Consider the following 24,282-nt stretch of genomic DNA (forward strand, 5'->3'; position numbering starts at 1 on the left):
AAAATCCCCCATTATAAGACATTCTGATTTACTAGCCCACTCTATTTCTCTGTACAATATGCCTCTACTAATGCTAATGCTAAACGTAGGCATAACATCTGTCCATCTGCCCCCCCCCCCCCACTTTGGTTACAACCTGATGGTTCTATTGCATCCTCGGTGAAGGTAAACCTTACTTGTCAGCATTTTACTTTTCTACTTTTAGCATTCTACTTTTCTAACCCTTGCATCAATGATCTTGGCAAATCATCAGAAGGAGAATTCCAACATCCTTCTGTTAGAAGGATGGATGTCAGAAGAATTCTGAACAATCCTGATGCCAAGAAAGTTCCAAATACTGATAGCATTTCTTCACTTGTTCTCAAAACTTGTTATAAACTTGAACCTGATTTGTGCCGCCTTTTCACACTTTCTATTTCCTACTCGCATTTTACCTTCTGAATGGGAGAATACAAAAGGTAAAACTGCTCACTGCGCTTACCTTTGCTCTTTCCAAGTAATAGAGTAATCCATCAACCACCATCTCTTACACTATTTTGAAATCTTCCATCTTATCCATAATTGCCAATAGGGTTTCTGCCACTGTTAATCTACTGGTGACAAATTTGACAGAAAAGTCTAGTGAAACTCAAGCGGATTGACATCTTCAAGGTTTTGATTGTGTTTGACATAAAGGTCTCTTAAGTAAGCTCCCATCTTATGAAAGGCTCTTATTGTACGGATCTGTTTTTTTTTTTTTTTTTTACAAATGGGTAGCTGGTTTTCTCTCTGGTCAATCACTGTGGGAGAAGGTAGATGGCTCTATCTTTTAACTTCTCCACTAATCCATGCTGGTGTTCCCCAAGGTTCAGTTCTTTCTCCTACTCTTTTTAATTTGTATATTAATGAACTTCTTCCACTGACTGGAAATACTATTTGTTGTTTTGCTCATGACAGAAAACTACATTTCACCTTACAGTTTGAGAAACCTTCCGCTGAACAAAGGGCTTCAACTTTTTGAATATCCACCATTAGTAACTTAAACAATGATCTCCAGGTAATTCTCCAATGGGATGAAGAAACCTCAGTTAAAATTCAATCCTAAAACCCAGTCCCGCCTTATTTCCCACAAAACAAAAAGTCTACTGTTCATCTTCGATAACAATGATTTCTTGACAAGATTACTTATCTCTATTTGGGGATCGCCCTGACATCTAAACTTTCTTGGCATGCAGCACATCGCAAATGCAAATTTGGAGTGCTAGTCAAGACATCAAGGGCAGATTTTCTTGGGTTATCAGAGATGTGGTGTCACACAGATATAAGGAATACAGAATTGGTATTTGGGGAGTACAATGCGTACAGAAAGGATAGACATGTTAACAAAGGAGGAGGTGTTATACTGTTAGTTAAGAAACACAAAATTTAAGGAAATGCATCCAGTTGACATGGATGGACAAGTGCAATGATTTTTCATGCATTAAGTACTGGAAAAGCAAAAATGAAGGTAGGAGTTTGTTATAGGATTAATTACTCTGATGAGAACAATGAACAACTGCACAGGGAAACAGAGTGGGCGAGTAAATCAGATTGTATTAGTATGGTGGATTTTAACTTCCCAGATAGTGACTGGAATTTGTGGATTGGTCACTCGCACACTAGCATGGCTTTTTTGGATGATTGTATTCTACAGCAGCATGTTCGAGAGGCAACCAGAAGGAGTAATTTTTGTGATCTGATTATCAGCAGTGATTCTTCATGCATTAAGAATCTGCAGATAAAGGACCCACTAGTTGGCACCGATCACAGTCTGCTGATGTGGTAATTTACTCAAAGATATATCTACCATCAGGGATAAGGTTAGGGTTTTGCTTTCTTAAAGGTAACTACAATGGTCTCAGACAGTTTTTAAATTCTATACAGTGATACCAACCGATGATGTTACCAACAGCAAATTCTAAATGGGAAGCAATAAAATAATTAATCTTGGAAGCTACTAGACTTTTCATATCAACTAAGAAATCTTGAATGGATGTCAGATGAACTAATGAGAATCTTGGCAGAGAAGAAAAATGCATGGGATGCATATAAACTATCAGGTGACACAGAAGTCTATGGTAGATATAAGCTCGTCTGTAATCAAGTCACAAAGGAAGTTCGACAGGCGAAGGCAGTCGAACCTGCTTTGTGATTACAAGAAATCCTTGGCAAAAGATGCAAAGAAAAGCATCAAAGAACTCTTTACTTATGTATACTCTAGAAGGAAGGAGATTAATCAGATTGGTCCACTTGATATCATTGGTTTGATGTAGATGATCATTCTCAGATAGCTGCCAAACTAAATGAGCATATTGCATCTACATTCATACATTAGGAGTTATTCAAGAAGGAGAGGACCAGATGTTTATCAAACTCTAAAAGGGAGTTAAATGATTTTGTAATAACTGATGGGGAAGAAATTGATGAATTAAACATAAAAAAGGCACCTGGGGTGGATAGGATCTATCCAGTTATATTAAAGGAGGTGGCAAAGGAAGTAAGAAAACCCTTAGTCATAATTATGAGAGCATCCTTCAACTCAGGGAAAGTCCCCATGGACTGGAGATGTGAAAATATATCACCAATTCACAAAGGAGGATCAAAGGTTAACACAAGTAATTACAGACCTCTTAGTTTGACTTCTGTTCCAGGGAAAATAATTGAGTCACTGGTTAAAGAAGCATTGCAGGATCATCTAGACAAGACAGCCGTAATAATTCAGACACAACATGGGTTTGCAAAAATTATTTTGATATCATATACAGTGGATTCCGGTTATTTGGGCAACCGGTTAATCGGGCCAGCCGTTTATTTGGGACAAATCTTAAAAGACAGTAACCAATCGAGAAAATAGCCAGGGTTTACTTCGCTTAATTGGGACAGCATGCCGTTTAATCGGGGCAGGACACTGCAGCACTGGAGATTACCCTATGATTGTCTCCGACAGTACCACACGGTTCGGTAAAAATTCTGGAGGTCACAACCATAAAACAATAAAAACAATTAGCAGTCACCTGTTTTGGGCTTTTCTGTTAGTGAAATCTATCATAAACGGACAGTAAACTCGATCTTACTGAATTTGCGATAATACCGACAGCTGGAATTCTGTGGGTTATTATGGTGAAATATGTTTACACTTTCGTGAAATCTTCAATCATATAGAAAAATTAATTTTCAGATCTTCTCTTCATTCCTATTTTTAAAGTTTTGTAACGCGCTACTCGGTTCTCACCTGCACGTATTGTGTTACTTGCAATTTGTGTGCTGTGTTTTTGTTATTGATTGCTTATCTTTCTACTGTTTTAAATTTTAACCCCCCCCCCGCCGCCCACAAATGTCAGTGAACAGAAATGTCAACTAATTCGTATGTACATATTATGTATTATTAATTACAATAACAATCGGAATAATTAATACATGTATTAATTATTCCGATTATCATGTATATTCTTCCTATTTTCACGTATCATTTAATTTTTTAATTGGTAAGGTAATAAAGGGTAAATTTGTGCTTAATATATCTTTGCTTTAATAGCCTGTGGATAACATTCCTCCTATTTTCGCTAATTGGAATCGCTGTTTAATAGAATTAAAATTCAATTCACAATGACCGGCGCTTACTGTACATCGTATAGTGAACGGTACTTTACTATGTTGAGTTCGTCGTAACATGATTTGATTGTACAGTGAACCAATTGTAAAAAAAAGGGGGGTACATTGTATTTTTAACTATTTATGCGAAACTTCGGATAATTGGGGCAGCCGCTTAATCGGGCCAAAATGCACTAGTCCCGATGTGTCCCAAATAATCGAACTGGACTGTACTTGGATTTCAGGAAAGCTTTTGACACTGTTGCACATGGAAGACTACTGTACAAATTGGAGCTGTTTGTTTGTTTGTTTGTTGGTTTTTAGGAGCATTAGCAACTAAGGCCACATTGCTCCGGGATATGCGGTGGTCATTCCCTGACCTTTCCGCATCCTCCGTATTTGGTGGTGACGGGCTCGAACCCCAGTCTAATCAAGAAGCGTGTGCTACGCACTGCTGCTCCTTCCCACCTGGCTACCGAGGCGCCATACAAATTGGAGCAGTATGGCATTAAGGGCAAGTTGATACAATGGATAAAAGGATGGTTGAATGGAAGAAGACAAAGAGTGGTAACCAATGGATACTTTTTTTTTTTTATGAAAACCCCAAACACGAAAGGTATTAAAACCTATAGCACTTAGTACCGTGCATGGGTTGAAAGAGAAGTATGGGGGAGGGGGATGCCAGAAACTTTGCTCTAGAGACTAAACATGAGTTTCACCACTTCAAGCCTCCAATAAGCAAAGTGGTGGTATTTCACCGGTTGATGAAAATCATCTACCACCTATACTGCTCTTCGTGGACTAATGTTATTAGTGCTGTCCCTCAGGGTTCGGTGTTGGGTCCTTTTTTTTTTTTTTTTTTTTTTTTGTATATTTATCAACGATACTGATGAAGGTATATCAAGCTTAATGTGAAAGTTTGCAGATGATACAAAGGTTGGGAGAGTTGTTAATAACAGTAATGGCAGTATGCTGCTGCAACAGCATCTGGAAAAGTTGGGTAGATTGGCTGAGAAATGGCAACTGAAGTTTAACATTGACAAACACAAAGTACTGCATATGGGTATTTTCATTTGAGTGAGCTGTCATCTCAGTTGCCACCCAGATTTTCATCCATATGCAACCGATTCTCATTTAATAATCAATCTTAACCGAATTTCAAAAGAAAAACTGTTAATATTAAAGACCAAAATTGGTCAACTCAAATCAAAATAATATACAAATTATTCTACCATTCAGCCTTGTGGTGGGGATGGGCAATCACACCTCACACCACAAGTTACCGTCCCCACCACGAGGAGGTAGGTCTCTACTACCATCCGGGCATTGCCGGACAGCAACCATATGCCAGTTTAACAAAATTCATAAAAGAACAAAAAATTTCATAACTTTCAAACAAAAACTTTAAATTTATTTCAGTGAGAGCGAGCGTCCCAAAGTCCAACCTCACTCTCAAGTCCTCATATATAGGACAATATAACAAGATGTGAAGGCCTGTCTCGGTCTCTCCACACTCGCAAAACTCTGTAAGGGTCAACCCCAAACGAAACAGCCTTGATCTGAAGCCATGCCCAGTGAGGACAGCAGCGGCCACCACCCCAAACTGGAGCCAGGAACATCGCTCCCTACTCACAGTATAGACCGAGGGCATAAAGGTGTACAAATGACGACCTTTCTCAGAGTTTGTCCACTGGAATTGCCATATGGTACTCAACTCATCATCGATTCGCCCCCGCTCCGCTGTTATACCAGGAGAGACAGCCAACCGCCCCACTGGACACAACCGGACGCCAAAAATCACTCTGGTAATGCACCGCCTAAGAGCGTAACGCAATGCAAACTGTGCCACAACCAACTCAGCAGGCATCTTTCCCGCGAGGAAACACAAAGCATCCATAGACACAGTTCTGCATGCCCGGGTTATACCTAAGAGAGAACACCTCTGTGCCGAAGACAAGATTCTACGAACATGCGAATGTTCTATATACCCTCCCCAAGCCCCAGCAGCGTAAGTCAATATCGGGGTAAAGATGTTATCATAAAGGAGGTGGAGGGCACCCCCCTTTATACCCCAATCAACACGCGTCACTCGCTGGAGCTTGGCATATAATCGTTTCACCTTGTCCTGAACATAGGCAGCATGCACTACCATAGAAAGTCGCTCTCCCAGGACAACACCCAGGTACCTAATCTTCTTAACCGCTCTAAGCGAAAGATCACTAGAACGACACAAAGGAGGTCGAGTCCCGGGCGTCCCCTCAGAAGAACTGCAACAGATTTCTCTGCAGAGACCTCCAGCTTATGCTGACCTGCCCAACTCAATAATTGGTTCAGAGAAGCAACTGTTCGCTCCTCTAACATCCGGCGGGATTCCCCACACACCAAGATAACCAAATCGTCAGCATAAGCTATGCTAGTTGTACCTTCCACACCTTGCATTTGAAGCAACTCATCGAGAACCCAATTCCAGAGAGTCGGCCCCAGAACCGAACCCTGTGGACATCCTCTGTAAACTCTTCTTTCACACTTCATGAAAGGAGTACAGATGAGCACAGATCTCTCTCGGAGATAGTCCTCAAGAAGACGGTATAAATTTCCTGGACAGAGGGACGCCCTAGCCCTGTGCAGGACACTGCCCCACCACAAAGCATCGAACGCCCCCCTAAAGTCCATAAACAAGCCCAGGACATATCGACCAGGCAGTTCATTAACATGATTGATCAAATTATAAATGGCATCCTCCGCAGAGGAGCCTGCCTTAAAACCGTACTGATTGTTGGCCACCAGCCCCTGAGCAGCATAATGAACCATCAGCCACCCAAGGACTCGCTCCAACAACTTTCCGATAACCGACAATAGAGCTATTGGGCGATATGAACGAGGCTCATCTATGGGCTTCTCAGGACTCTTGAGAATAACCCTCAAGTTAGCAGTCTTCCATATTGCCGGAAATACTTCCTCACGAAGACATGTGTTGAAAAGGTCCAGGTACACATCAAGACTCGCCTGACATGTCTTCCTCACCACAGTAGTTTCAATATTGTCCAGTCCCAGAGCACGACCTTCTCTGGTCTGTTGTAAAGCTAACTCAAGCTCAGCGGGAACAAAGGGAGGCTCGCTCCCAATAGTAACATAATCAGAATTCTCCTGAACAATCTGACTCTGCAGAAAAGTACCAGGAGAATCTTCAACTAAAATTGAATTGATCAAACAGGAGACAGAATCAGCCCATCCCAAGGTCACTCTGTCAGTAGCCACAAACGTGGACATAATTTCACCACCATAGATCTTATCAGTAACCAACTTATATACAGAAGACCAGGGATCAGCAGAGCCCCTCTCCTGCACAAAGTTTCTCCAAGAAGCCCTTTTTAATAAAACAACTTTATTCTTATATTCATTTCTTTTCATCTGATACTGCAACCGCAGCTCAAACGATTCCTGAGAGTAACACCACCTCTCACGTTGATACCTCTTACGCGCATGCTGTAGATCTTTCCACATATGCGTAAGCTCAGGTGTCCACCACGGTACCGATCTTTGCGGTCTTCTCTTCTTCTGCAAACACCGTTTACTTAAGTCCTGCAATATATAAGTCAAATTCCTAGCTTTCTCTGACGCAGTCAGATCATGCCACATATCAAATTGATCGATCTTAGAGTGCCATAGAGCAAGAAACCTAATCCAATTTACACCACGCATTGAATATCTATCTATATCACTCCAGTGCCTCATAGGCTCCCCAGTAGTGATATTGAATGTAATCACTCTGTGATCACTGGTCGCCAAATGTTATCGCACTCTCCAATTCTTAACCATCCGCAAGATGGACCTAGAACAAGCAGTAACACCTATATAGGACTCACCAATTACAGAGGAGAACGTTGGCAGTTGTTCTGAATCATTAATCACTTCCATGTCTGCAGCAGCCAAAAACTCTTCCAGCTCTGTACCTCTGTCATCAGAGCTCCGGCCACCCCCACAGAGCAGATCCAGCATTTGAATCCATACCAACAATTAAATGAACCGAACCAAGTGTACTCACAACCTGCTCAAGATATCTTATGAACACAGCCATAAGTCCTGATGGCCTACAATATAAGGACACAAAATAGACTCTACCAAATCCCCCTATAACCTCAACACATACACCATACGATGTAGTCAAGGTAGACACAACAGTTACTGTCACTGTGGGTCAGCTATTATTATTGCAGCACAGGGAGATCTGGGAGCGACTATAATTCTGTATCGAGATGGATAACAGACCACCTTATCTCTGAGCACATAAGGTTCTTGAAGTAACACCAAATCAGCTCGTTCCTCCTCTATAACTCGTGTCAACTGCGAAGCCACACTAATCGCTCTCTGACCATTTATCTGAATTATGGAGTAACTATTCTTACTCTCCATAATCTATCCTGCGTTTCAAAATATCCATTGCCCTAGCATATTCAGGACATATCTTGTCAACAGCAGAATGATCAGAGGATAGTTTTCTCTCTCCAGCAGTTAACACATTTCGGGGAGTCCCCCCGCATGTCACAATCCCTAAAAGAGTGGCCCTTTTCAGAACAGTGACCACAGAATGACTCACTCTTACAATGTTTGGCAACATGGCCAAAAGCCATACACCTATAACACTGTGTGGGAACTATAAGATCCCTCACCCTATGAGCACTCCAATCAACATAAACCCTTTCACGGGCGATCAGAACTCGCCTGATCAAGCCCAATGTCTCAATAATAAAATTATAGCCAGTTTTACCTCTAGCTTTATTTTTAGTCATCACAGCTGTCTCACTTCAAAACTGCTCCTCCGAAACCTCAGATCCACAAAGGTTTCGGGTCCAAAGCTCCTGCAGGAGATGATCTTGATTGACTTCCTGATCTAAGTCAAAAATAACAAGTTTCGGTCTGATCTTTAGAGACTTTTCGACCACCAGGCCTAGCTCACCAAGTCGGGAGCACTCTTTGATCTTACGAATGTCTTGTTCTGTGGCTGCCTCCAAGGCATCCCGACGATCCCGAATAGGCCTCACACCTATTACTTTCGTGTCACTCAAGGCCGGACGGATAGTCTTCAGGAGCTCCAACTTCACGTCTTCACTGGTCCTGAATTTCTCCTTCGTAGCCTTATTGATCACAGTCTTAGTCACAACTCTAGGTTCACTAGAAGCCTTCACAGCTTCAGAATATGTTCGTTCTGCTGGTAGTCCACCAGTAGTCCTCTCTTTCAATAAAGCCTTCAACACAGCATTATCTACTAGAGTTTTTTGCACAACCTCCTCGAGGTGATCCCAAAGCGTTAGCATTTCATCTAACGCCATTATTGGCACTTTATACTTCAAAATTAAAGTTCTTAAGCTTTGTCTCGCTTGCTTGAGGTCCTCAAACCCATCACAGGGAGCACACTCATCCTTATATATTTCTTGGCTATTATCCTGAGGTCCCACTTCCTCAACTATTCCTTTTTCTTTTGCCCGAGAGCGCAAGGATCTCTTAACACAAGTTTCACTCGTGTCCTCTTCATCTTGCACCTTTTTCTTAATCTTATATTTTCGCTTTTTCTTAGAGAGAACTCCCACACTAGGCCCAGCAGCTTCTGTCCGTTCTTCCTGAAGCTGAGATTTCAACATAAGTTCTTTCCGCTGTATAAAATCACTTAATTCTTCATCACTATCAGAATCCCCACTCCGGGGATCTGAAGTTATTTTCTTTGAAGCCATAAGAAACAATACAAAACAATTCAACTAACTATATTAAACCTAATTAATACTAAAATTAATCACTAAATGATATAACAGCTCAAACAAATTTTAAACCAAAACAGAAAAACCAAAAAACATAAAATTTTGAAATATACCTAAAAAAGCTCACTCTGCCAGCTGGGGACCCCCCCCCCAGCTGCCCGGCCCAGACCACTTGGAGGTGGAGCTTCTTCAGAACAATTGAACAGCAGGGAAAAAGCAAGAAATAGTCGAATAATACAACCAAAAAACACTCTAATCACCTTGCAAAAAAACCAACTGCTATCAATAAACGCTCTGGCACCTGGGTGCCACTGCATATGGGTAGTAGTAACCCCAGAGAAATGTACCAACTGAGTGGCATTACACTCAGAGTAGTGGAGAATGAAAAGGACTTGGGGGTAATTATGTAGCCAGATATCAAGTTTTCTGAACAGTGTGCAGACAGGCTGCCAGAGTAGGTCATGGGGTCTTGTCGATGTATACAGGAATTTTTCGAGCAGTGATAAGGAGGTGATTATCCCCTTGTATAAGGCAATGGTCAGGCCACACCTGAGTACTGCGTACAGGTATAGAAACCTTATTTTAGGAACGATGTAGAGTTTCTAAAACAAGTACAGAGAAGGACAACAAGACTGGTGAGGAGAATAAAGGGGTGCTCTTATGAAGAAAGCTTTAGTTCTGAAAATTGCAGCGTCAGGAGACTAGGCACCTGTGAGGCAACCTGATTGAGGTGTATAAGGCCTTGAATATACTGACAGGTGCAATGCTGATGGGATTCTACCTTTTGCTCAGATTACAAACCTGAGGGAGTATAAACTGAGGAAAGACAGTTTTGAATTTGTGTGTGGAAATTTTCCCTGTAGCCAGCAGGTAGTTGATTGCTGGAACTAACTTCCATCTGTCATTTTAGAAGTTCATAACTTAAATAAATTAAAGGAAGAATTAGACAAACATTTGGAACGAATGGACGGGCGAAATGAGAATGGGTTTTTTTTTTTTGTTTGGCTGTTGATGTATAAGCTTGCGTTCTTGCATCATATGCCTCTACTAATACTAATGCATCCTTTATATAAAAAAAAAAAAAAAAAAACCTGGGCTTTCTTTTTCACTCTCAGCATTACATTTCTTCCAAAATACTACTGACTCTTTACAAATCCCAAATCTACCCCACCATGGAATACTGTTCTTACATCTGGAATGGTGCTCACAAAATCTCTTTGAAGCCTCTTAACACTAGTCAAAAGAAAGCAGTTGGGTTAATTAATGATCAATCTTTTACAAACTCTCCATGCTGTCTCACAAATGTTCAGTTTTTGCTGCATGTCTTTTCTATAGATATTTCCATGGGCACTTTTTCTGAACTGGCATCTGTATTTCCACCACTCTCTTCCAAACCAGCCAGAACATCACCTAAACCAATCAGAGTTTATTCATTGCCCAACTCCAAACTCGCAGAACAAAAAACAAAAGTTTTTTGTTCTGCTTTCAACCTTTAGTTATGCACAGTACTAAATATTGTAGGTTCTAATACCATAAATCTTTGGTGTTTTCAGAATAAAAAAAAAAAAAAAAAAAAAAACAGGCTGAGTAAACAAATGGAAAACTGCTGAAAGACTATTTTTCATATATACTAAGTGTCACTGATTACTCACAATTCTAACACTGAGCTTCTAATTTTGGTCCAATTTTAATGCTATTGCAAAATTATTCCACAGCTACTGTTTTTAGCATAATCCCACAATATATTATCTATTATTTATTTATTTATTTAATTTTTTACAGGTACAATGAAGTCCTTTACTGGAATGAATGCGCTCCCTTGCAATCTAGGTCTGTAACAAGACAACTTTATCAGTTGCTATGTAACTTTTTTGTGTACGATAAAGAATGTTTAGTTTATATATTTTTTTTCAAAATCTTCCTATACACAGATAAGAGTACTTAATATCAAAAATTAATGTCAAACAACTTTTTCAAACATATACTGTTCAAACATTTGTTTTCTTTGGTAGCACTGTATGATATCATTAAATAATGCAAAATCACACCAACTAATGTTATCATCATTTATATGTGCATATGATATACAAAATAACACTGAAAAGTTGCATCACCATGGAAGTAAATGAACTGAATAATGAATGGTTTTTCAAACAGGCGAAATATAGGTATATTTTTATTTCTCAAGATAACTGTTTTGTAAATTTTTCATTTCAAAAAAAAATTTTTTCATGTTGCTGCAATTCAAATTCATTTCTCTTCCAGTTAATTCTAAAAATAATTATCATTTATTTCTTAAAATGTACTTACATCCGAGACATAGAGTGAACAGGGCCAAAAACTTGCTCTGGAGTTAATTCACAAAATGTCACACAGTCCATCTATAATGGGACAATAAAGTTTCATTTACTGTTTTGCATTTTTTTTTTTTTAATTTTAATAAATTAAATAAATGAGCTCAATTCTTCCTACATTCTATTAATATTTGAGGAATAAACAAGGAGTTACCTTTTATTCAGTCAGTAGGATTTCTTCTTAACCAACTCTCCTTATGTGAATAAATTATAAATTTAATAAATATTTATTTTAATTAATGTGCTCAACACTTTTGTAACAAAAGTGATTTAATGGGATATCTGAAACACTAGATTTAGCAGATGATCAAAAATCTGTATATTAATATTTTTCAGCCTGCTGAACAATACCAGAAAGCACAATAATTTTGAAATATCTACAGCTGAAATATTAAAAAAAAAAAAAAAAAAAAACTGTAATAACCCAAGTGTTTATATGGGCAACTTTTTTATCACAACTTTTAGAAGCCTATAACAAAGCCATATATATATATATATTTTTTTTTTTTTTTTTTTTTTCAGGAGAAACAGTAAATATTTTGGAAAGTTATAGTATCGATTATTCTGAGTAAAAAAGTTCATATAAACATGATCAATTCTCAATGGATACGGAAGATACAGCTTTTTGAAACTAGTGTGCACAAAGCCATTATGAGAGGTATTAAAGAATGATAAATGACTTATTGAATGATACAAAACACAAATAATTGACAAATTTTTTACAGTTCACAATAAATGTTCGAAAATGCACTTTGGAACTCTTGTGGTAATATGACATATTGTTCTTCTGAGGTCGTCTTGGCATTTGTTATGAGGGCAACGGTATCCAAAATGAGGGGCAAGCAATTCGTCTCTTGTATACATCTTTTCTCTGTATACTGCACGTTTTATCCATCCCCACAAACAAAAATCTAATGGAGTGAGGTCTGGAGACCTTGGTGGTCAATGAATGGGAACACTGCAGTCGTTCAGGGAAAGTTCGATTTAGATATTGTATCACGAGATGGGTATAATGTGCAAGAGCTTTGTCATGCTGAAAGTACATAGCAATCCTTGTAGCCAAGGGAACATTCTCCAATAGCAGTGGAAGTTTGTATTGAAGAAATTCTAGGTAAATGAGCACTATATGAAGATTTGTAACACAATAGGTACATCGACAATCAGTTGATTGTGTACTGATTGTAGATGTACCGCACAACACATTTTCAGAGAAGTGATATTGAAATTTTGTTTCTACAGTGGCATGTGGATTTTCGTCTGACCACCTACGAGAATTACGGGTTTAGCATTATTAGAGGCATACGATGCAAGAAAGCAAGCTTATTCAGCGTCATCCAAAAAAACCTCCCATTTCACCCCTCCATTCGTTCCAAATGCCTGTCCAGCTCAGCCTTAAATTTATTTAGGCTATCAACTTCCACAACAAAAGATGGAAGTCTGTTCCACCAATCAACCATCCGCTGGCTAAAGCCAAATTTCCACACATCTATTCTACAACTGTCTTTCCTCAATTTGAAACTGTGCCCCCTCAGGTTCTTAACCTGAGCAAGAGGAAGAATCCCATCAGCATTATATACCTCAATCAGATCACCTTGCATGTGCCTACTCTCCAGGTGCTGCAATTTGCAAAACTTAAGCCTATCTTGGTAAGAGCACCCCTTTGTTCCCCTCCCAATCTTGTTGCCCTTCTTTGTACTCGTTCTAGTAACTCTACATGCTTCCTAAAATGAGGCCTCCCGACCTGTATACAGTACTCTAGGTGTGGCCTGACCATTGCCTTGTATAACGGGATAATTACCTCCCTGTTTTTTTTTTTTTTTTGGTAGTTGTTGGCGCATCGGCTTCTGTGGCCATAATGCACCTCCCAACGTTTTTGCAGTACTTTGATCCAAGCCCGAGGCGGGATTCGAACCCGCGAACTTTGGGTTGCCAGGCAGGCACTTTACCCACCCGGCTAGCCCGGTCGGCACCTCCCTGTCCCTGCTAGCAAAATTCCTATATATCATTAACAACACTCCATGACCTGCCCTGGCAGCCAGTCTGCACTGTCCAGCAAACTTAATATTTGACTGCACAATTACCCCTAGGTCTTTTTCACTTTCCACTTCCCTGAGTATAGTACCACACAGTTGGTACATTTCTCTTCGGTTACTGCTACCCATATGCAGTATTTGCATTTGTCAATGTTAAACTTCAGTTGCCACTTCTCAGCTTATTTGCCCAATTTATCTAGATCCAGTTGGAGTAGCATACTGACTTTACTGTAGTTAACAACCCTGCCAGCCTTTATATCATCTCCAAACTGGGACATTAAACCAAATATACTTGCATCAATATCATTGATAAATATACAACACAACAATGGGGGGGGGAGCCGACTGGGCTAGCCGGGTGGGTAAAGTGCCTGCCTGGCAACCCAAAGGTTGCGGGTTCGATTCCCGCCTCGGGCTTGGATCAATGTACTGCAAAAACCTTGGGAGGTGCATTATGGCCACAGAAGCCTATGTGCCAACAACTACCAAAAAAAAAAAAAAAAAAAAACAACAACAATGGGCCCAACACCGAACCCTGGGAAACTTCACTAACAACATTTGTCCACGAAGAGCAGTGTCCATTGATTACCACTCTCTATAGTCTTCCACTCAACCTTACCCTTAATGCCATACCTCTCCAATTTTTACAGCAGTCTTCCATGTGCAACAGTATCAAAAGCATTCCTGAAATTCAAGTATATGATATCAAAATTATTTTTGGCATTCGGTTCCTTTGTGACCACCACAGCATAGTATCCAATCAAATTGGTCAGACAAGACTTCCTTTAACAAACCCATGCTGTGTCTTAACTATTACTGTAGTCTTGTCTAGATGATCCTGCAATGCTTCTTTAACTAGTGATTCCATTATTTTCCCCACAACACAAGTTAAACTGACAGGTTTATAGTTACTTGCCACCTTTTGAACCCCCTTTGTGAATTGGTAATACATTTGCACCTCCGGTTCATGGCAACCTTCCCTGAGTTCAAGGAAGCTCTCATAATTATGGCTAAGGGTTTGCTTACTTCCTTTGCTGCCTCCTTTAATATAACTGGATAGATCTCGTCCACCCCAAGTGCCTTTTTTATGTTTAACTTCAACAATTTCTCCTCCACTTTGCTCTCAGTTATTACAAAATCACTTAGCTCCCTGTTAGCATTTGATAAACTTCTGGCACTCCCCTCATTGAATAACTCCTCATGTGTGAATGTAGATGCAAAATACTCATTCAGTTTATCAGCTACATGAGCATAATCATCAATAGTCAACCCATCTATGTTAAGTGGACCAATCAGATTCATCCCCTTCCTTTTAGAGTTTATATAAGTAAAGAACTCTTTGCTGTTTTTCTTTGCATCCGTTCCCAAAGATTTCTCTTAATGTGCCTTCGCCTGCCTAACCTCCTTTGTGACTTGATTACACACTAGTTTATATCTACCATAGGCTTTTGTGTCACCTGATATTTTATATGCATCCCATACATTTTTCTTCTCTGGCATTCTAAAAGGCTTCCCATTTAGAATTCAATCTTGGTAACATCATCAGTTGATCCCACTGTACAGAATTTAAAAACTGTCTGAGACCCCTGTAGTCACCTTTACGAAAGCAAAAGCTTTCGTAAAGATGACTACAGGGGTCTAAGATGGTCCCTTCCCTTCAGCCTTGATGGTAGTTAGATCTTTAAGTAATTCTCACATCAGTACATTGTGATCACTGTCACCCAGTTCTTTATTTATCTGCAAATTCTTAATGCATGAATAATCACTACTGGTAATCAGATCAAGAGTATTACTCCCGCTGGTTGCCTCTCGAACATGTTTCTGCAGAAAACAGTCATCCAATAAATCCACAAAAGTCTTGCTAGTGTGCAAGTGACCAACCCACAAGTTCCAGTCAATATCTGGAAAGTTAAAATCCCCCATTAAAAGACATTCTGATTTACTGGCCCACTTTATTTCTCTGCAAAATTGCTCATTATACTCATCAGATTCATTAGGCCTATAACACACACCTACTCTCATTTTTCCTTTCCCAGTGCTTATGTTACACCAAACAGACTCAACATTGCATTGTCCACCAACATCAACTGGATACACTTCCTTAGATTGTGTGTTTCTAAATTAACAGCATAACTAACCTCTCCTCCCTTCCTGTCCTGTCTATTCTTTCTGTACACATTGTACTGTCCAAATTCCAATTTTACACTGCTTATATTTGTGTGACACCACGTCTCTGATATCCCAACAATATCTCCCTTTGATGTCTTGACTAGCACTTCAAGTTCATCAAATTTATTAACTATACTCCTAACATTGGTGTACATGCAAGTATACATGCACCTGTTTCTACTCTTAAGTCATAGTTGAACAAGTAAATACACAGCCCATGTATTTACTTGTTCCACTGACTCCCAGCAGTCTTGGAAATCTCCATTACCTTGCTTTCCTGGCTGCTGTTCATTCTAATAGAAGCAATTCAAGAATCATTTTTGCCTCTATCTACAGCCACTGTTAACCTTTTAGTCTGTGTATCCCCACAAGCTAGCAGTTTTCCGATCCACCTAATACTGCCTCGATAGTATCAGCAAATATTCTTGCACCTTTTCTATTTAAGTGTACCCTATCCCTGTAGAAGCAGTCTCTCCTGTCAACAAGCACAGACCGGGCTGAAAAAAATTCTACCCCTTGAGCCTTGCACAATCTCTCCATGACTGTATTGATCGACAAGGCTGTCAGGCAGAATTGCAGACACTTTCACATTTAATCCTAACTCGCAACTTTTTTTCAACATTGACCTGTACTTGTTGAGTAAATCTGCAGATCTCTTACTCTTAATGTCATTAGTTCCAAAATGTACAACAATATCACCTTCTGTGCCCTTAAAAGATGATATCTGCTCTACAACGTCATCAACTTTTGCCCCTGGCAGTCATATCAACAACACCAGGGTGTTGTTGATACCATCACGTGTGAAAGTAGCTTCATCGCTGAACAGTATTAATGGAATTAATCAGCAATTAGCATTTACCCACCGACAAAATTCCAATTGCTGGGCATTGTATCCTGGTTCAAGATGTTGCACCCATTGTATGTGAAATGGATACAAGCCGTGTTCACGAGAGTGTGCCGTGTTCGGCACACTCTCGTCTTTGGAACACTGATACACATAGAAATTCTTCGTGTGCTAATAGTAGGACTACATTCTACCGACTGAAGAATGTGTTCTATTTCATCTATATTTTGTTCATTCGCACATTCAGAAGAAATATGAGTGCTGGGAACTGTACCAGTCTCACATAGTTTGGTGTAAACACTCTTGAATCCAGTATTCTGCAGTTAGGAAACCATCAACAGTATTCTCTACAAGCAGCAGTAGCACTTCCACCACAAAAACCATATCGGCATATTCAGCACGTGTGAAGATGTGCAGCATTATTAACAACACTTTTAACACCAAACAGTACAGCGTCAGGTTATAACTGCTTCTTGGTCACATCTGATTCAGAGAACTATGCGTACCAGTTTCAAACAACTGTATCTCCTTATCCATTGAGAATTGTACACATGTTTATATGAACTTTTTTACTCAGAATAATCAATACTATAACCTCCCAAATATTTACTATTATTCCTGAATCATCCTGTGTATACACACACGTATGGCAGTAGACCAGTGTTTCCCAAACTTTTTTAGTCATGGAACACTCTTCATCTCACAACATATTCACGGAACACAAGTTTAGCGAGTTGTTGTTGTTATTTGGTTTTTAGGAGCATTAGCAACTAAGGCCATATTGCTCCAGGGATATGTGGTGGTCATTTCCTGACCTTTCCACATGCTCCGTATTTGGTGGTCACGGGTTCGAACCCCAGTCTAATCAAGAAGCGTGTGCTACGCACTGCTGCTCCTGCCCACCTGGCTACAGAGGCGCCAAGTTTAGCGAGAGCCAAAGAACTGTGCATCAGGGACATCTTTATTTCCAACACATGTAAAGCCAAAATTCAAATAACTATTATTATACTTTCGATTTGGTCTTTTATTAGTTGGTTCCTGTTTTTTCGCTTCGGATTTCTGGGGAACAAAAGGCTGCGATTGTTTATCCTCATTTTGAAGTGTGACAATACTGTGTTCGTTTTCATCGAGCAAGTTGCACTACTAGAAGTACTTTGCTTCTCGTTTTAAAGTTCCTTTTTTCAACCACAAATCTATGGTCACATATTTTAGTAATAATATTTCCAAATACTAATAATTATCAAAAAAAAATTTATACAAGGAAGTGAGTTTAGTTATGATATCGGTTCACTTCCTCCTCTCCTTCCTCGTGTACTCCAGGCTAAATCGCATACGAATGGCATATTACATCACTATATTGCTAATTTTTTGTAGGTGTCATTACCTCTATGCAAAGCCCACCAAAATAAAGTGTTCCGCGGTCTATTTGATTATTATTCTATGCCCACTTCCTCCTCTCCTTCCTCGTGTACTCCAGGCTAAATCGCATACGAATGGCATATTACATCACTATATTGCTAATTTTTTGTAGGTGTCATTACCTCTATGCAAAGCCCACCAAAATAAAGTGTTCCGCGGTCTATTTGATTATTATTCTATGCCAGTATATTAACCGAAAAAAAATTATATTAAATATTATAATGATACAAAAGTGGTGTATGTTACAAATATGCAAAATTTATTTATTTTATTTTTTTAATTATTAATTACAATTTTTTGCAGAACACTTGTTCACATCATAACAAAGAATTTGTTAAAATTGTCTGTTAGAAAGTCTGTTAAGAGTAATAAACTCAAAATCAGTATAAAGATTTTGTAGTAATTTTTAATAATTAAAAAAATTCTGCATTCTAAGAATTAATATTTCACTTCAAATATCTAATCATTTGTACATAAATGATAATCTATTATCATTTATGTACAAATTAGTGCAAAAGCATCATGTTAGTAAACAGCTAATCCTAAATTAGCAAATTATTTGCAAGAGCGGCATCGTTTAAGTCATATCTCATATTGTGAATACTTTCACAACGAGTTGCCATAACATTTCACTACTTCAAATAAGTAACACTTCACCAGAAGGAGAAGACTATTGTTACTTATTCTCAGTGGATACCACCACACAGACGGCACCGTTTCAGGGCTATTTGGCCCTTCTTCGGTGGGTGGGTAGGTATCCAAGTGATGTAATGGCAAAACAGTTAAGAAGTATAACTCCACAATATGAGAGATGCCTGATGGTGTATAAAATAAATTAGGACTATAATCCATTAGGGCTGTATACAGGTCTGGAGGCCTCATTTTAGGAAGGATGTAGAGTTGCTAGAATGAGTACAAAGGAGGGCAACAAGATTGGTGAAGGGAACAAAGGGGTGCTCTTACCAAGAAAGGCTTAAGTTTTGCAAATTACAGCATCCAGTGACTAGGCACCTGCGAGGTGATCTGATTGAGGTGTATAAGGTCTTGAATGGTTTGAGCAAGATCAATGCTGATGAGATTCTTCCTCTTGCCCAGATTTATTGTCTGAGGGGGCATAAATTCAAATTTACCAAAGACAGTTATAGAATAGCTGTGCAGAAATTTGCCTTCAGCCAGTGTGTGGTTGATTTCTGGAACAAACTTCCATCTGTTGTTGTAGAATTTGACAGCTTAAATAAATTCAAGGCAGAACTAGACAAACATTTGGAGGTACTGGATGGAGGAAATGGGAAGGTTTTTTTATTTTTATTTTTTTGGCTGATGCTGTATAAGCTTGCTTTCTTGCATCATATGCCTCTATTAATGCTAATACAAACATCAAATAATAAGCACAGTAAAGTATCAGATACAAAAATGGGTAAGGTACATAAGGTGCCTATAGAAAATTTTCATCATAACTGTAAGTTCTCTATAAGTCAAATGACAGTGCTATATTACAATAGGATTGCCAAACATCAAAAATCTTCAGAGGCAGTCCTCAGAATTGACTACCTGCCCCCAGAAATTATTTTTCACCAGATTGTCTCCAATTTTTTGAATGTGTCCATGGAAACTTAAGTCCTAATAACTGCAAATAGCATGAAATGGTCAATGATAACATACCCTCTATGTTATCATTGACCATTGGTACTTTACTGTTACTATGGGTACACAGTAGCAGTAAAATAAAGTTTGCATTCATACCCTGCTAATGTCACTCACGTTCATTAATGTGAATGTGAGTGATGTTAGCATGGTATGACAAATGTGGCCATAAACCACAGAACAAACATTGTCTTCATAACAAGTTGCCCTAGTATTGCACAGTCTGCAAAACATTTGTTTGAAACTAGTCAAAATGCAATTGCCAGATTAACCTCTTAAAGCTGATACTGCATCACGAAAATATTAATCTGCTCATTAGCCCATTATATAAATGTTGGCTCATGAGTTTGAATGACCTACCAATATGTCACTGCAATTATTGACAGACATCATTGCTAATTATTCATTAGTAAATAATAAATGGGGGATTTTAAATTCCTGGATATTGACTGGAATTTGTGGGTTGGTCACTCACTCACTAGCAAGGCTTCTGTAGATTTATTGGATGACTGTTTTCTACATCAGCATGTTCAGAGGCAACTAGAGGGAGTAATACTCTTGATCTGATTATCAATAGTGATTCTTCATGCAATAAGAATCTGCAGATAAAGGAACCACTAGGTGGCAGTGGTTCCTTTTGTAAAGGTGACTACGGAGGTGTGAGACAGAATTTAAATTCTATGCGGTAGGACCAGCTGATAATGTTAACAACAGCAAATTCAAAATGGGAAGCATTCAAAAAATTAATCTTGGAAGCTACTAGGCTTTACCTACCAACTAAAAAAATTGTTCAAGGTTTAGGCCTAAATGGATGTCAGATGAACTAATGAAACATGTGGAAGAGAAGAAAAATGCATGGATACATATAAATCAATGGGCGACATGAAAGCCTATGATAGATATAAGCTGGTCTGTAACCAAGTCACAAAGAAGATTAGGCAGGCAAAGGCAGATTATGAGAAATCTTTGGTAAAGGATGCAAAGAAAAACAGCAAAGAGTTCTTTACCTATGTAAACTCTAGAAGGAAAGGGATGAAAATTTGTCCCAGGGGCTCGTATCTGGTGAGTATGGGCTTGGCACACCCAGGGTACTGTGGTGGATATCATCATTCTTCTCTTTCTTGGTGATTCCATTCTACTTCTGACTCTTTCCCTCTTAGGGTAACTCGGGAATTTTTTTTTTTTGGCTAGTGCAGCATAAGCCTCAGGCTTCCTTGCACCATATAGCTAATAATAATAATAAGCACAACTTCAGGAAACACTGCAAGTGTTTCCTGCACAATTGTGCTAGTGACCACCCAGGAAGGAAGAAAACGCCAAGGCATGAAGTAGAGCATTGAAATGAATACATACATCATGCGAGCATACAATGAAATAACCAGGCTAGAGACCAATATGACAACTTACAGGGCAAGACTACATACTAAGTGGCTGGAATGATTCCCAGATATTTAGGTCACCGGACAGCAAATAGCGGACCAGAGAAGGAACATAGTCACGAAGAACCTGATAGCTCCTGCCATCTTGGAAAAAATCAAGCAGGATGTCAGTGATCTGCTACAAAGCACAAGGAATATGGTCAATATGGAACCAGAGGAGGAACAGCATACCATGGAACCAGAGGAGGAACAGCAAGAAGAAATACAACCCAGAGTAGCTGAAGTGGAAAGAGACAACATCATGCTATCCAGAATAGAAGATGAGTGGAAGAAGGCCCTAACACAATTCAAAGGAATGGACCCCAAGTGATAACTAAGCAGAGGCCAAATAAAATCCTGTGGAGAGTAACAGTCCACCTCAATTGGCAAATAATGCCACATTACCTTGACAACAATGGTACAATGCTGGAGGCTATCCACACAGCCGTATACTGTGCTGCCATAGCAGCCACTAGGATTAATGGAAAAGAAACGAGAGACCAGCAGCAGAAGAAGTGAAAACAGAAGGAACCGCCAGCTTGGGAAAGAAGACTTCAGCAGAAGATAGAAGATTAAGAGTCAAGATAGGTCAGTTGACCCAGTACCAACAGGGTAATAGAAGTAAGAAATTGATTGGAAAGGTGAAGAGCATCCTCAAGAGACAGCGTCCGCAGCAAACATGAGACCAGAAATCAGAGAATAGGAGAATACTTGGACACACTGAAGCAGAACATCCTCACACTCAGCAAGAGACTACACCGATACAAAGAGAACTTCCAGACGAAAATAAACAACCGAATCTTTGATGAGGACCAAAGAGCCTTCTACAGGAAACTGGTTGAATATGAGAAAGCAGGAAACGCACCACCCAAGAAGAAAACAATCAAAGAGTTCTGAGGAAATATCTGGAGCAGTGAAGTAAGACATAACAGCAGAGCACCCTGGATAGAAGTAGAATGGAAGAAAACAAAGGACATACAAGAGATGAGAGAGTGGAAGATTCGAGAAGAAGAAGTAAAACAGTCAATCAGGAACACCCACAACTGGCGAACCCCGAGTATTGATAACATCCACAACTACTGGTTCAAGAAGCTCACCTGCACACAAAGCCACCTAGCAAAGCAGTTCACTCGAATGATAAGCAACCCAGAGACAACCCCAAAGTTTCTCACTGAAGAAGTCATATCTAAAGCATAAAGATGAAGTTACAAGAAACCCGGCAATATCCTTTACCCGGCATGTGATTGGCAATATCCGGCCAATCACATGCCTCCCAACGATGTACAAGATCCTGACCAGCTGCATAACTAAGAAGATATCAGACCATTTAGAGAGTCAGAACATAATGCCTGAACAGCAGAAAGGATGCAAGCGGAGGAGCAAAGGATGCAAGGAGCAATTAACCAGAGATGCCGCAGTTATGGAGCAAGCCTTCAAGAAGCACCGCTGTTGTTGTTATTTGGTTTTTAGGAGCATTAGCAACTAAGGCCATATTGCTCCGGGTATATGTGGTGGTCATTCCCTGACCTTTCCGCATCCTCCGTATTTGGTGGCTCACGGGTTCGAACCCCGGTCTAATCAAGAAGTGTGTGCTACGCACTGCTGCTCCTGCCCACCTGGCTGCGGAGGCATCAAGAAACACCGCAACCTATACATGGCCTACATCGATTACCACAAGGCCTTCGACCCTGTACCTCATAGCTGGCTAATAGAGATCCTGAAGATCTACAAGGTCAATCCGATAGTGACAAACTTCCTAGGAGCAACAACGGCGAAATGGAGTACCACCATTAAGGTCAAGAACATCACAACCAGGCCAATCCCCATTAGAAGAGGAATCTTTCAGGGAGATGCTCTAAGCACAAAATGGTTCTGTCTAGCACTCAACCCACTATCCACCATGCTCAATGGCTGCAAGTATGGAAATAACCTCAAAGAAGAAAGAACCTGTACACCCTCACCCACCTGATGTACGTGGATGACATCAAGCTCTACGAGGCAACCGAGAAGCAACTCCAGATCACCGAAGAATTCAGCAAGGACATCAGGATGGAATTTGGTCTAGAAAAATGCAAGACCCACACACTGCACCAGAAAAATTAGTTGGACGAAACTACCAGCTGCTGACTGGTAAAGAGATCAAAGCTATGACAGAAGGAGGGACCTACAAATACCTACGGATGATGCAGGCTGAGCAGTTAGAGCACAAGGAAATCAAGAAGTGCCTGACTGAAAAATATCATCAGATACTCAGAAGCCTGCTGAAAGCAAAACTGAATGGAGGGGACACAGTTAAAGACATAAATATCTATGCAGCTCCAGTACTAACATACACATTCGGAGTCATAGATTGGACTAACACCAAGCTAGAAGATATCATGCGAAAGACAAGGACAATGATAACCAAGAGTCGCCAACACCACCCGAAGTCAGCAGTAGAGAGAATAACAATACCTCAGAAAGAGGGAGGAAGGTGCCTGACAGAACAACAGAAAACAGCGATAGTTAACCTGAAGGATTACTTTGAGAACAACACAGCACCACTCCACCAGGCCATAAGGAAGATAGATAAGTGGTACACCTCACTCAACCTAGGCAAGGAAACCCCTCCCACCCAGACAGTACAATAAATGAAGTTAGAAAGATGGGCAAAGAAGACACTCCAATTACCTCCATCAAGATCATATCGACACCATTGCTTTCAATGCATGGCGCACAAGAAGAACACTCTTCCCCAAGATTAAAGGATTCATGCTGGCCATCCAAGACCAAGTAATCAACAACAGAAACTATAGAAAATACATCGCAAAGGAGCCTGGAATGTCAGATGACACATGTCAACGATGCCACCTGGCCTCAGAAATGATACAACACATCACTGTGGGGTGCAAGGTGATCACTCAGAATGAGTACACTCATAGACATGACCAGGTAGCCAGGATAATACATCAGAAGCTAGCGAGGAAATACCAGTTGACCAAAGAAAGTGTACCATACTACAAGTACGAACCCCAGGCAGTACTAGAGGCCCGAACCCAC

At 39.9% G+C, this 24,282-nt stretch overlaps 1 protein-coding gene across 2 annotated transcripts in view; it reads right to left on the reverse strand.

Annotated features, from left to right (window-relative positions):
* Positions 1 to 24,282, reverse strand: part of LOC150078833 (uncharacterized) — a 198,783-nt gene that overhangs the window by 132,852 nt on the left and 41,649 nt on the right. For both annotated transcript variants that reach the window (XM_090384142.1, XM_090384141.1), the window contains exon 5: positions 11,673 to 11,743. In XM_090384142.1, the coding sequence (XP_090240268.1) occupies positions 11,673 to 11,743 (71 nt within the window). The remainder of the gene's footprint in view (positions 1 to 11,672; positions 11,744 to 24,282) is intronic.

Source organism: Mastigoproctus giganteus, chromosome 10, assembly GCF_048544385.1.
Source record: "Mastigoproctus giganteus isolate SK-2022 chromosome 10, ASM4854438v1, whole genome shotgun sequence".
Lineage (NCBI taxonomy): Eukaryota > Metazoa > Arthropoda > Arachnida > Uropygi > Thelyphonidae > Mastigoproctus > Mastigoproctus giganteus.